General features: G+C 34.7%; 1 protein-coding gene across 1 annotated transcript in view; it reads right to left on the reverse strand.

The window, feature by feature from the left end:
* Positions 1–14,118, reverse strand: part of EMB1441 (zinc knuckle (CCHC-type) family protein) — a 231,980-nt gene that overhangs the window by 148,614 nt on the left and 69,248 nt on the right. Inside the window, exon 8 of the mRNA XM_089825338.1 lies at positions 3,776–3,928. Coding sequence (XP_089681464.1) covers positions 3,776–3,928 — 153 coding nt within the window. The remainder of the gene's footprint in view (positions 1–3,775; positions 3,929–14,118) is intronic.

Here is a 14,118-nt window from a genome sequence, read left to right on the forward strand (position 1 = left end):
CCCCTTCAATCTAGACTTAGCATCTACATCTTCACAATCAAAGAAACTCTCAACAGCACTAAACCAATCAATTAATTCTTCATCATTCATCCTACCATTATACATAGGAATCCTTTGTAATCATTTCCTTTAATGGCCTTGACAAACTTGGCCATCCTTGCATCCTCTAGATCTAACTCTTCCCTTGTTGCTCTCTTTCTCTTCCTCTTCTTCTTCTTCATCTTCAACCTCTTCATTAAGGTCTTCTTATTCATTATCTACTTTTACTATCTGTTCCGAAAGTGTTTATCTCTTTATGATTTTTTCAGTTACTATGATCAGCAGTGCCTTCCACTTTATCTTGAGGAGGCCACGATGCTCCGTGATACTACGCTACAGTCACTTCTTCCTCACCGGCATACTTTTACTCAACTCATTACGGCCTTTTTCACACCCTTATCTCCTTTGCATGGTTTGAAAAGGTCATCCAGCTCTACCAGCTCTTCCAGTCATTCCAGAGTTGTCAGATCCCGTTCTGGCTATTTGCAGTAACGACACTCCTCTACGAGAAAGGACTCCTAGTCTTTTTCTTGGTCTTCTCTCTATTTCTTCTTCTTGCTTTTTGTTTTGTTGTTGTTGCCTTGCTTTCGGACATCGTTTGATGCTCCTGCTATTTCCAGATTCATTGTTGTAATCCTCTAGTACCATAGACCTTTGATGGTCTTTTGTTGAACATTAATATCATTATCTTATCTTATCTTATCTTATTCATCTGACTCTTCAACTTTTCCAACTCTGCTTCCATCTTCCTATTATGCTCTGACTGTTCTACCACAATCTTGGCAAGTTAAGCATTGGTCATTCTTGAAGACATCCCTTCAACCTCTTCTGCAAATGTTTCAAACTCTTCCTTTTTTGCCTTAGATTCCTATCCTTCTTCCAAACGACTCTATTGTGCTCTAATACTGCTTTGATACTGAGCAATCAGCAATTTGTGGTTCTCAAACCAAAACTTGTAAAATGTTCAAAATGATGTTTTGTTTCCCAATGTCCCCAATGCACCGAAAAGCTCAAATGCCCCAAATTATGAACTCAACCTTCCCAATGACCCACAATGATTCAAAGGTTTTCTACTTACCCAATCTAACCAACAAAATCAAATTTCAAAGTTCCAAGTGCCCAACTTATAGATGAACCCAAAGTGTTGTCCTAATAGGCCTAATTCCCTATTAGATCTCTAGTGAATTTTTAGAGCCCTCTCTCCCAAACTTTCCAAATGACCTTCAAAATAAATTGTGGAGTTGAGTACCCATTTGGGAGTACTTCAACATATCAAAGGCTCAACATATGTTATTTTTGTACCAATTTGTCAAATTGGCCAAATATAATTGTATTGTTGCCTTGATTACCCCACTTTTACAAAGCAACCCTATTAGTTACTTAACCCCTGACCTTGGCTCGTTCAACAAAATTTTAATATGACTCCAATTAAGGGAAAATGCAATCAATTTGGCTCCATGGACTCTCCACATACAAAAGCACCAAACTGTTCGTCAAAACCCTCATTAAACTAGGGCCTAATCAATGTCATCCATTTCAATCCAATCTCAACCAAACAAAGGTTGATTCCCCATCTCCTCAACATATACTAATGGATTCAATGAATAAAAGTTGTCCTTATTAAGGCAGATTGCCTACTGCACTACCCTAGCCATGAATTTAATGTTCCTTCAACCAATATTCCTCAGTAATCACCAAGTTTTAGTTACTCCTTTGCCAATTTGGGTTAGTCACATTATTCAAGTCATTTCATTATCATTCCATGACAATCAGATTAATACATTCATTGAATGATCATCGATCTTTGTTGGAACTCAAAACAGTCAGTAAGAAAGCAATATTCCAAAGTCTATCAATAGCAACTTTGAGAAACACAAAGACAATATTACCTTAAAACATTCATAGGGCTTGTAAAGAACTTAATCTTGGTATTCAAACCATCCAAATGCCAAATTGAATCAAATGGTTTATTCAATCATGCATATACACAAGGAAAATTGCAAAAATGTTATTTATTTAATCACAATTTGTACAAATATTGTCACCACCATACTACTCCGCCTCCCCATGCCTTGACCAAGCTATATAGGATGTTAATCAACTATCTCAACTGAATCAGTTTCAAGTGATTGCAAATACATTAAGACCTAAAATGGCACTAGCCCTTGGGATTCAAAAATTTGAATTTGAGACTCTTTATTTAGTTAACTTACCTTGCTATCTAACCTATATAACTTTGGAATTTGATCCCCTTCCTCCTAGGATCCATTCAACTTGGCTAGTACCTTATAAACCTATCTTGACCCCTCTTGGGCACTATTGGCCCCTATTATATTCGTTTAGGTCCTAAGGTCCTTATTAGGACCTTTACGACTTTTGACCAATACGTTGATCTTATCATTTCAAAATGGCATAATGGGCTTTAATATATTCCAATTTATCTTCCTTGATGTCTTCAATTTGTCCTTGATGCCTTGGTCCTCCAAATTTCTCTGTGCTTGCCAAGGTGCGCTTGCACCAACCATGATCCTCAACACCTACAACAATGGTAGACTAAGTTTCCCGATAAATGATACTACACTAATGTGAACTATAGGTCATGTCTAGTCGAGGAAAATGTTTCAGAATTGGACTGACTAAGATAAGACTGAGTTCCATTCCTGGAGCATAGTAAACATCAAGGAAAACAAATTTCCTTCCTTTAGACTGAATTCCGTATATTACCTTTTCCAACAATGGTGTAGTCTTCTCCTCCAAAACTGACTAATAAACCAATTCTAGCACAGAGTGAAGTGGCAGAAGGCACCTAAAGCAATATATCTGGTAGAGAATTTAATAAAATCTATAGGTCTTTTAGCCATGAAGGTGTAAAAGGAAGGTGTACCCTCTCAGTGTGCTCCATAGCATGTGCTTTATGTTGTGAACCAGATTGCTTAGCATATGCATTTAAGTGTTTACAGCACTCCAACTTCATATGACCAAACTTATGGCAGTTGTTCAACTGAATGTTTTTCTTCTTCAAGCCTTTTGATGAATGAGAGAACTGGTAGTTGTCTGTATCCTTGTGGACGGAGTTAATTGAGAAAGCTTATGTGTTTGAAGATGAGGTGGTACCACAACTGAATTGTTGTTTCAACCAATCTTATTGTAGAAGCATTATGCAAAGATTGGAAAATGAAAGATCATAATGAGCGGAAGCAATGTTGAGAATTTCAACAAAGGGCTTCTTCGATTTTGCATCCAATGGCTTCTATGTTCCAACTGATCTTGAATGTCTTTGATTTTATTGAGATGATCCTATATGGACACTTGTTCATCCAGAGAAAAGCATTTCTTCAAAAAGATCGCACAGTTTTTATCAAAGGTTCCGTGCAAGCTTTTGAGATGCATTCAAATTTCAGCAGTTCTTTTGACAGAAGGAACTTGCAGCAGCTGATCATCAGTGACCGAAAGTTTGATGAGCAGAACAGCCTCTCAATTTTGCTTATCAAATTTATCCTGCTCTTGCCGAAGTTATTTGACTAATTGTTGACTATTAATATGATGGTGTATTGTGCTATATTATTTGACTAATACTAAGGTGACTCAGAGGAGTTCTGTGCAACTTGCAAACTATCAAACAGTAGAAAAAATTTCATCCATAGCAATATCTAAGTTTTCCAAAACAACAACAACAGATGAAATGCAATAAGATTAAAGAAGCTCACTTCTGTTCTATACTTATGATAAACAATACCTGTGATAGTTGTTGTTGTGTCTTTTTTGCTGCAGCTTTAAAAGCTTTGGCATGTGATGTAAGAGTTTTCTCCTGCTTGCTTGCTTGTTTTTTCTTTGTCTCAAACCACCGACATGCATTTGCATGCGCTGATAGTGCTAAATCAACTTCAACCTATTAAAAAAGTTAAAAACAAATGAAATAAATATGAATATAAACTAAAACTAGTAAAATACATGAACACTAAAACAATTCCAACTTTTAAATAGAGATGTCACATTAAGGATATTACGAAGTATTTGGCAAATATTTGCTTGATATTAACAATGATCAAGAGATCAATACATACAAAAGAATGAATGATGTTTCCATTAACTAATAAATAATAATAATAGAAACTATCTATTATCGTAATAAAGGATACCTAAATTTAACATCCGAAAACATGCTTGCAAAAGTTCACTTGATCCCCAAAGTTTTAACCAGGAAAACAAACATGGCATATAGTTGGTAACTAATTGGTGAATCAAACAGATATTTGAATTCAATTAACCAAGAAATCAGACACAAAATGAAAATTACAGAAATACAAAAATCTCAGACATCGTAGCAAGAAATATCTGAATTATAAGCCGTATTATAGAATAAAAGGTCCAATAAATGCTCAAAACAAGATTAACCATTGTGCATTTTCAAGAGTTAAATAAATTACATTCATAGTCCAAATCAAGGTGGTCTCCACTGCTTTAACAATGACTAGAAAGTAATTGTTCAGCTCTCTCAATGCATTTACAGCTGCAATTGACCCTACTACACATTCTTGTAATATTAGCTTTTTATTGATAACCAAAAGATATAGTAAATATAAATCATGATATTCAGTGCCCATAGTCACCCTTCTTATTAAACTATAGTTTTGGAATGCATTCCATTTGTGGTTGCAAGTGGAGGTTCTGCAAATTTGATTGAGCAGTTAAAGGTGATTTAACAACAATTTAGTGCATATACATGATAGTTAGACTTTGGATAGTACACATCTAAAAAAATACAATAGTAGTAGTACTATCAGCAGCAGAAGGGCATGACATTTGAAAACAAAATACCATTTTTTAAACAACTCTGTCCTAATTCCTGTATGACTTTAACAGGTACACCTGAACAATAGTTGAAAAGTTGGACTCACCTCAGACTCAGTAGCCCAAAAAATTGAACTCAGACTGTGCAAAACCAAGGGAGAGGACTTGGCAATAAAAAATACAGTTTTACATAAAAAGAGAAAAAGAAATTGATGCACTCGAAAACATGATAGCCATAATTGAAACATGAAACATGTCATATGAAATCCAAGTACCCTAGGACATGGGAACCCAGACATTATTGGTGCAGCTGATCCCATTGGCATTGGCACTCTGTGAATCAATTCATAACTTTGATGATGATGATGATGGAGAAGAAGAAGAAGAAGATATAGATTTAGATAATCCATTAGATGAATGAAACTAAGTATGATGTTTTAATTGTTGAAGTCAAAACAATGAAACTTGAACTCAATTTTATTATTTTACTATTTTGATGTTGATATGATGCTATTATTACAAGTGTATTGTGCTTTTTATTGTTTTTATGATACCATATGACATTTTAATCTTAATTTATTCTTCTAGGATGCATACATATGTATGTATGTATCTATGTATATGTGTGTGCGTATATATCATAGTAACAAGAATCGCAGTGATTTCATGCGATTCATGTGATTCAGCAGTTCAATTCAAGCTAAGCGATTTTTTGTGAATCGGTGAATTGAATCGACGATTTCTTGGCATCAATCACCATGAATTGCCATGAATCAGCTGGAAAAGTCAGGCAGCCCAATTGGGCAACTTTAAACCATAAAAAATACAACTCTTTTAATGATTTTTTTTTCACATTTATCTTTAATATAAGTCTAAAAGGCCTTCTATTTGTTAAGTATGACAAAAAGAGAGGAAAAGTGAGAGATAGACTTGAGCTAGAGCTAGAGCTAGAGCAGATAGACTTGTCTCTTCATTTTGTTTACAGATAACACATATGTTTCATGGATCTTCAACTTACATACATTTATGATTTGATGCAATTGGTTTTATGGATCTTCATCTTACATACATTAATGATTTGACAACATTTATTATTCTATATATCTATGTTGTGACTCATTATGATCCTATGATTTCTGTTTACTTAAGCTAAAATTTATATTTTACATATGTGATGAATTTATCATTTATGTTCCTTGTTTATGTATGTTAGATTTTATTTGATGATCTTATAGTGTGTTTAAGTTGTATTCAATAAAGGGTGCATGAAATAAGTTTTAAATTGTTAAAATCTCTAAATTTCAAGGACTTTTTTAATTTGCCAATTCATAGCCGATTCGATTCCGATTCATGGCTGATTCGCGATTCAATTCGGACTTGCCGATTCCGATCCAATTCCGATTCTCGTCATTTTGGTATATATATAAGTTTTACATGTATAATTAACAAGCCAGAATGAACCCAAACCCCATTGCAAAATTTTGCCATTAGAGCAAACCAATTCTTTGAACCTAAACTTGAAACCTAATCAAACCAGCAACTCAGCATATAATGATATGTCCAAATGTGAAAGAAAAACACTAAAGACTACATCTTCCTCTTTCCTTTTGTAATATAACTCAATTATTCATGCCTTGAACTAGTCGGTCTTGAGGTATCTAAATGGTGGGTTGAAACTTCTTCTACCACTTTGATCTCTTTTATCTAGATCTCTTTTACCACTTTGATGTTGTTTCCTCACCTTCTCCAAACCCTACAGACCTATTTCGAGCAATAACATATAACTGAGAAAAAGTGCAAAAATAAACAGGTTTTAACACTGGCAGTGCATTTTAAGAAAGCGCCATGAGTCAGTTTTGCAGAATCGGGAGTCCTGATACTGGACTTGGGCAGAGGGTTGTGAAAAAACTCAAGAGTCCAAGGTTAGTACTCGCCCACACTCAGCTTGCGAGATTGTGGTGAGTCAACTCAGCTTGCTCATGAACTCGCAAGTCTTTCCAAGTTCGAGGCAAGTTCAAAGAGTTTTCCAACTAGACCTGAACAGTGGCAAAACCTGTCAATAGCATTCTAATACATCACCTAGTAAACTAAAACCTGTGATTGTTTTAGTGTTGATGTATTGTACTAGTTTTAGTTTATATTCAATAAAACAAATGAAATAAATATGAATATAAACTAAAACTAGTAAAATACATCAACACTAAAACTAGTAAAATACATCAACACTTAATGACACTTTATTTGCTAAAAGAGTGGGAAATCAGATTATGACATTATTTTTCACACTTCTCTCCAATTTCATTATAGTAAGAAATGCTAGTGTTTGAGATATATATATGGCAGTTTTTGTTTTAATTTCAAATTTTTGATTTTTGATCTATAACATTGAGAGAATTAGAATTTATAACTGTATCAAATCAGTCCTTCAAATTTATAAATAGATTGTTTGGATAAATTGTTTAAAAAAGTCTAACTACTGTTTACGTAATGATGGGGTTGGACCTCACCCAGTAGTCTGATTGATGTCTTAATAGTACCAACATGACTTTTTAAACATAAAACCCAATACTCGGTGTAATGAGTAAACTAGTTTCCTCACATTTTCCCTCTAGCCAGGTACCCATATCGACATATCAAATATGGATATGGATATGCGCAAATATGATACAAATACCATCTGTAGGCATTTCCATATGTCAGTGTTTTCCTTTCAGCAGAACTAAAACCAGAACAGTACATGCAGCGAAACCATTCTTCAACTAATAAAAGAAAGCACCCTGAAATATAACTAAGCCTGAAATCAAAAGCTACTAACAAGATTTACTATTATGCACATTGTACAAAAATATTATCAGTGATTTTGCACAAAGGTAAATATTGACATGCCTGTCATTTTGCCACAAAATGCTGTCAGACTATCAATAAGAAAGAAATATAGCGAGATTCTCAATTTTCAGGTAAATAAGTAATTGAAGCATGAAAAAACACAACTTTCTACAATTTAAAATAAATGTCAACATGCTATGTCCCAAAAAAAAGTTTTTCAATAATAATAACAAATTTGAGCAGAGACAATAAACTTCATCTAACTAAATTAAACAATACCAGTAAAACTAACTAGTCAACACCCAAGCTTGCATACATTGAACAACAAACACACAAAATTATATTAATATAATTCTGATTTTTAGAGTATAATGGACTGATGAAACACCGATTACAAAAGCCAAAACAGCACACAAAATCTGAATCTAAAAATGCTTGACTTGCACATGCACTGTCAAACAAAGCACTGAAAGTTCTCTGATATTCTGCACGTCAATTTTGATATTCCCGGCTATTAGAAAGGCTTAGGAACAGCAACAAGGAATTCTACACCAGCACACAACACAACAGAAAACAAACAAAAACACAAACACTGCACCACAACTACATATACTTCGCTTGGCACCTTTAACAAAAGAAAACACACTGTATAACTAAAATGTCCTGCAAATTTGTTAAGCTCCGATGTAATCCCAGAATAAGAATGCCCTCTTTGAATCAGAGGGTTTTTGTTCTCTGATCACTGTAACTCATGGTTTTTTGTCCACAAACCACAATCCTCAGAGTTTTCGTCCATATAAGGGTACTTGAGCACAAAGTACTCCAAAAGGTATATTGGCAAAAGACAAGATAATCTCCCAAATAGAGATGTTACAGATTTTATACTGCAAACCATACTTAAGCACCCAAAATCCCACGCCTTATTTGGAGGGGACACAATTTAAAATAACTCTGAAGATTGCCGGCCTAATCTAAAATGGGCACCCCAGTCCCAAATTAAAAGATTACAAGTAGCATAACAAGGTCAGCCCTAAAGGTCTTGAACCACATAAATCATCTCGTTGGAATTAAGCAATTTATCCATGAAATTAAATTAATAAAAAATAAGAATTGACATAATATTTGGTTGTAAACAAAGATTTAATAAAGTAAAACCAACACAAGAATCAAATATCAATATTCTACAACAATAAGAGTTAATCCAACAAATGAAAATCACAATTCCAAAAACTAAACTGCTAAAAGGAACACACAAAGTTATTACTTGTATAAATAGTAGGAATCAATGCAAAGCTTGGCAAAGTTAATTCAACTTTACTCCCAGAATCACAAAAACAAGATCAATTACCTAATCATAAGTATTTGCAAAATAGGATCAGTATCATCTCGCATACATTCATACACTAAACAAAACACAATGACTTGACATCATAGCTCAATGACAATTTCTACAGCATAAGTCCAATATCAACTCTCATTTTCATCTGTGTTCAATGTAATTATTATTGGCTCTGGAAGAAGCTTTATAGATCAAATAATAACAAAATAATCTCGATAAACCCTACTTCAAAATAGTTACCTCAAATAGGCCCTTTCCTACATCAAGTCTACTTCCCCCTTAATATAAACACATGCTTAGGCAGTGCCATCTTTTTCCTAATTTTGCTTTGAAAGCACTTGACTTTGGTGCTGAAATGAAGTTGACTGACAAAGTCATAAAAGTGGAATTATTCAGTAGCACTCAGTAGCACTGACCCTCAAAAAGTGTCACACTTCCAATGTTTTGATGCTCATCTAATAATAGGTGCCTTCCATTTATGTGCATCCATCTTTGTTGAAATTTACACCAAGCATTAACACTTCATAGGTGTAATTTCCTTGAGCAATTTTCTTTTTACATGGTGGTCAATTGTTGCTACTGATTTACAATTTTAATGTCATAATTTTCTACTGGCTTTGCCACTCTATAAAATGTGACCTTATGTTTTACAAATGTTTATTCTATAGCACAATTCACATCGGTATTTGCTACATCAAATTGGTGCAACATCACTTGATTGTTCGTTGCAAAGGCTTAGCACATTTCCCGAATCTCCGACCTTGATTGGAGTTTCTGACTAGCTATGCCATTGGAGAAGTGTGAATTTTCACTTGTCGCTTCTTCGAGTCGGCATGATCTCACAATGACATTGCTACCTTTTTGAGGATTTGATCAGTACCACCACATTTGCCATAACTGTTGAATGCACTGCTGCCTTGAAACTATAAATTCACTTAAGCATGATGCATTTTCTCTTATGAGAGATTTCCTTGTGGTCTAGCAATTGAATGCCACATTGCCATTTTACATATACTTCAATTCTTGGAGGAGCTGACCCATTCTTTTCACCTTTGAAGCAAAATTCTTGCTAATTGGTCCCATCCAAAGTTGCCACGTATCCTTGACAGTCAGCTTGGTTGCTGTTAAGACTATTTTCTTTGGCAATTTCCCCATTTTCTAAAAGCATGAAAGTGGATGGCATGGCCAGTGTTACATTCCTTTATCCTCGTCATTCGCTACACTATGTTGATAACACTACTTGAAGAGGATGCTGAAAAATGTTATCTTCCAACCTTTCTGATATCAGACCCTACTTAGTGATCACTTTCTCTCCATTCCATTGCCAAAGCCAAACCAATAAGGCAATATTTTCACCTTTCCTCTTTCTGTGGCTTAATCTCAAACAGCTTGCAAGACCTATCAATCAAAAAACTAGACCAAGGGAAGAACCTAGTGGATGCCATTCTCTTGACTCAACTACAAACCTGATTGTGGATAAAGTTTCCTGGGTTACCAGCACCATATACAAACCAATGTTTGAGAAATATCCAACATGTCTAGACACAACACCATATAATCCCACAATATATCCAGTTTAGTGTTATTAAAAATTAGAAAATTTGCAAAGAATAAATTAAAATATGTTAGCATATACATAAGTATATTTGTGTGTATAATTGTCAAATCTCCTCTTAGTAATAACCTATTCTGTCAACCAAATTACCGATTACCTATTCTTTGTGTCTCCCTTGATCCAATTTTGTGTGTTCTTCATCTACATCACTAATGTAACTACCTTACAGTTTCAAAATATGGTAGTGTGTCCAATTTTCTAAGTCCTTGTAAATCATCATGGATTTTCTCTTCCCAACACTACCTTTCCTCTATTCCATCAAGGTATCAAACTTTGCCATGCTAACATACCTCCTATTTGTAAAGTTTCTGCAAATTCTTAGTTTCAAATCTGAGATAATACCTTTATGTTCTTGCTGTTCTGATCTTGTTATGTATCTGACCAATTAATTGTCCTTCTGAAAAATATGTTTATCACAGCAAGTATTCGTTTGTGGCAGAGTTGCTTAAAGGAGCAGACTCGGTGTTCAATTGCGTGTCCTATAACTACAACTACACCCACCTCATATAACATAACCAAGGGGACATGACCCTCTCTAGGTTGGCCCACAATACCTACTAAAAAACGGTGCTCAAAGGAGATGATTAATGTTTAACCAACATAACTAAATAGTTATTGTTAGTGCTAACAAAAGGTCATTTGCCAAGGATCGCTAATCATGCTTTAGCCAAGAGTAATGTATTAATAGCCTCTTAGAATGGTATTCTATGAGAGAAGAGGAATGCGTGGTCTGCACAGTCAGACCAGTATGAGTATCAAAGTTAGAAGTTTAACACTCCCTCTTAACTCGATAATCATACTAAGAAATAACATATCTAGCATCATCAATTACGATGAATAACCATAGACTGATACTCTATATCTATCTGAATCTTCTGAGCAAGTGGTATCATGGAACACATGATACTACATCATATAACCATCTTGTGATATGACTTATCCCTTATCCTAGTGATGACAGTATTGCATGGAATGCAACACACAGGATAAAATCCAAAGAATGATTAAATTATTCATTTATCCAAGTTGTGACTCATAGGTACTGGCAATCCTATATCACAACATGATCCTGAGTTAAGCTCTACCTAACACAGAATAAAGTCTAAAGAACAAATTCTTCCTTTATCCAAGTTGTGATTCATAGGCATAGAAATGTCTATGTCACAAATGATCTTGAACTCATCTAGATCTAATAGTAGTCCTCTACTATTCAACACAATATCTAAGAGATCGTCATCTCTCATAATGTCTTTTATACAAGTATTCATTATATCAGAGATTGGTCGCCTCTAAAATAATGGTGAAGCCCATAACAGTCAATAGCCTGACAATAAAATTATTTTATTAATAATTTGAAGAATACAAATGAATTACAATTCAACCATAGCAAGTCTTTTCCTGAAGTGATCTATCTTCACTCAAGAGAGAGGTTTGGTGAGAATATCTACTATCTAATCTGCAGTACAAATGTATTCTAATTTTACAGTATTCCTGTCTACCATATCTCTAATATAATGGTAAGGAATTTCAATATGCTTGGAACTATCATGGAAAACTGGATTCGCAAAAAGCTTGATGCAACTCTGATTATCACAATGAATAATCGTAGGATTCATGGCTTAACCAAATAATACCACAAGTAACTTCCTAAGCCAAACTGCTTCCCGAGAGGCCATTGCTGCTGCAATGTATTCGGCTTTGATGGAACTTTGTGCTACTAAAAATTGCTTTCTGCATATTTATGATATCATTGTTGATCCTAAATTGAAACAACAACCTAAATTACTTTTTCTATCCTTAACACTTCCACCCCAATCTAAGTCTGTGAATCTATGTAAATCTAAATCAACTTTCTCATATTTGAGCCCAAGGTTAAAAGTGCCTTGTAAGTATCTCATAATGTGATTGATTGCAACTAGGTAAATATCCTTAGGGCGGTGGCCCTAGCTCGGTTGGCTAAATCTTCCCTGTTGCAGGGGGTTGGTCACGGGTTCTAATCTCCCCCGTCCTCGTGGTACCGGTGGGCGTGTCGCGCCAGCGCTATCGGTCACGTTAAAAAGTTTATCAAGCGCACTGCAGTTTATAGGGGGGCCGTGTTGCACCGATTCCTGCAGTCTAAAAAAAAAAAAAAAAACTAGGTGAATATCCTTTGGCTCACACATAAACTAACTTAAGGCATTTACAGCATAGCAAATAATAGGCCTTGTATTTACCAAGTACATAAGAGACCCAATCATCTTTTTGTAGAGAGTAGAATCAATGGAAGGTGATTTTGCTATTGCTTCTTTAAGTTTATGTAGATTAGTCTCCATTGGAGAAGACATAGACTTGCAGTTCTGCATTACAAATCTCTTCAAAATATCTAATGTATACTTTCCTTGATTAAGTATTATGTTGTCAGAATTATGTCGTACTTCCAATCCTAGGAAGTAATGGAGTCCCAAATTTTTCATCTCGAATTCTCTAATTAGATCTTTCTTACATTGATCTATGAGATGATCATCCCCTATTATTAATAAATCATCAACATACAATATCAAAATTACCATATCATCTTTATCCTTTTTATAATATAGATTTGGATCAGCTTCATTTTTGGAGAATCCTAAGCTCGTGAGATACTTATCAATTCTTTCATACCAAGCCCTTGGAGCCTATTTAAGCCCATAGAGAGCTTTATTGAGCCTACAAACAAAAACCTTAGGATCATGAGTTTCAAATCCTTTAGGTTGCTCCAAATATACTTCTTCAATAATCTTTCCATCAGAAATGTTGTTTTTACATATATCTAATGTACTTTCCATCCCTTCAATGCTGCAATAGCTAGGATTGCTCTTACAAAGGTGTTCTGGTAACAGGAGCAAAGGTTTCTTCATATCAATCCCTCCTTTCTGAGAGAATCCCCTGGCTACAAATCTGGTTTTATATTTTTCAATGCTGCCATCAGCAACATGCTTTATTTTAACTATACATTTGGAAGAAACAACAAATTTTCCTTCAGGTCTTGGAACAATTTCCCAAACATCATCCTTCATAATGGATTGATATTCTTTCGTCATGGCACCCTTCTAAGCTATATGTTTAATAGCATCTGAAACATTGGTTGGTTCTGATTTAGACAAATTATTCATGTTTGCTGCATAACTAGAATATCTTTTGGGTCTTTTTCTTTTTCTAACTGTTCTGGATGGTGCAGCAAAGTCTTGTGCTTCCTCTACTGTCTTAATGGCCCAAAGTGGTCTTTTCTTAGAATTTTGAGTTTTTTCAAGATTGAAATTTTAGATTTCATCTTCAATTTCTTCAATGTTCTCCCTCTGAGACTCGGATTCAGTATTCCCTTCAGAACTAGGTCAAGGAGAGGGTTCCTCAAAACTGAGGCCTCTTTTGAATGCTAAATCTTCTTCAAAAATTACATCCCTACTAAGTTCAATATTTTTCTGACTAGGTATAAAAATCCTATATGCTTTAGATGTTTCACTATACCCTACAAAAAAATAACTTTCCTCCC

Source organism: Cupressus sempervirens, chromosome 4 (genome assembly GCF_028749045.1).
Source record: "Cupressus sempervirens isolate cs-2001-9-10 chromosome 4, ASM2874904v1, whole genome shotgun sequence".
NCBI lineage: Eukaryota > Viridiplantae > Streptophyta > Pinopsida > Cupressales > Cupressaceae > Cupressus > Cupressus sempervirens.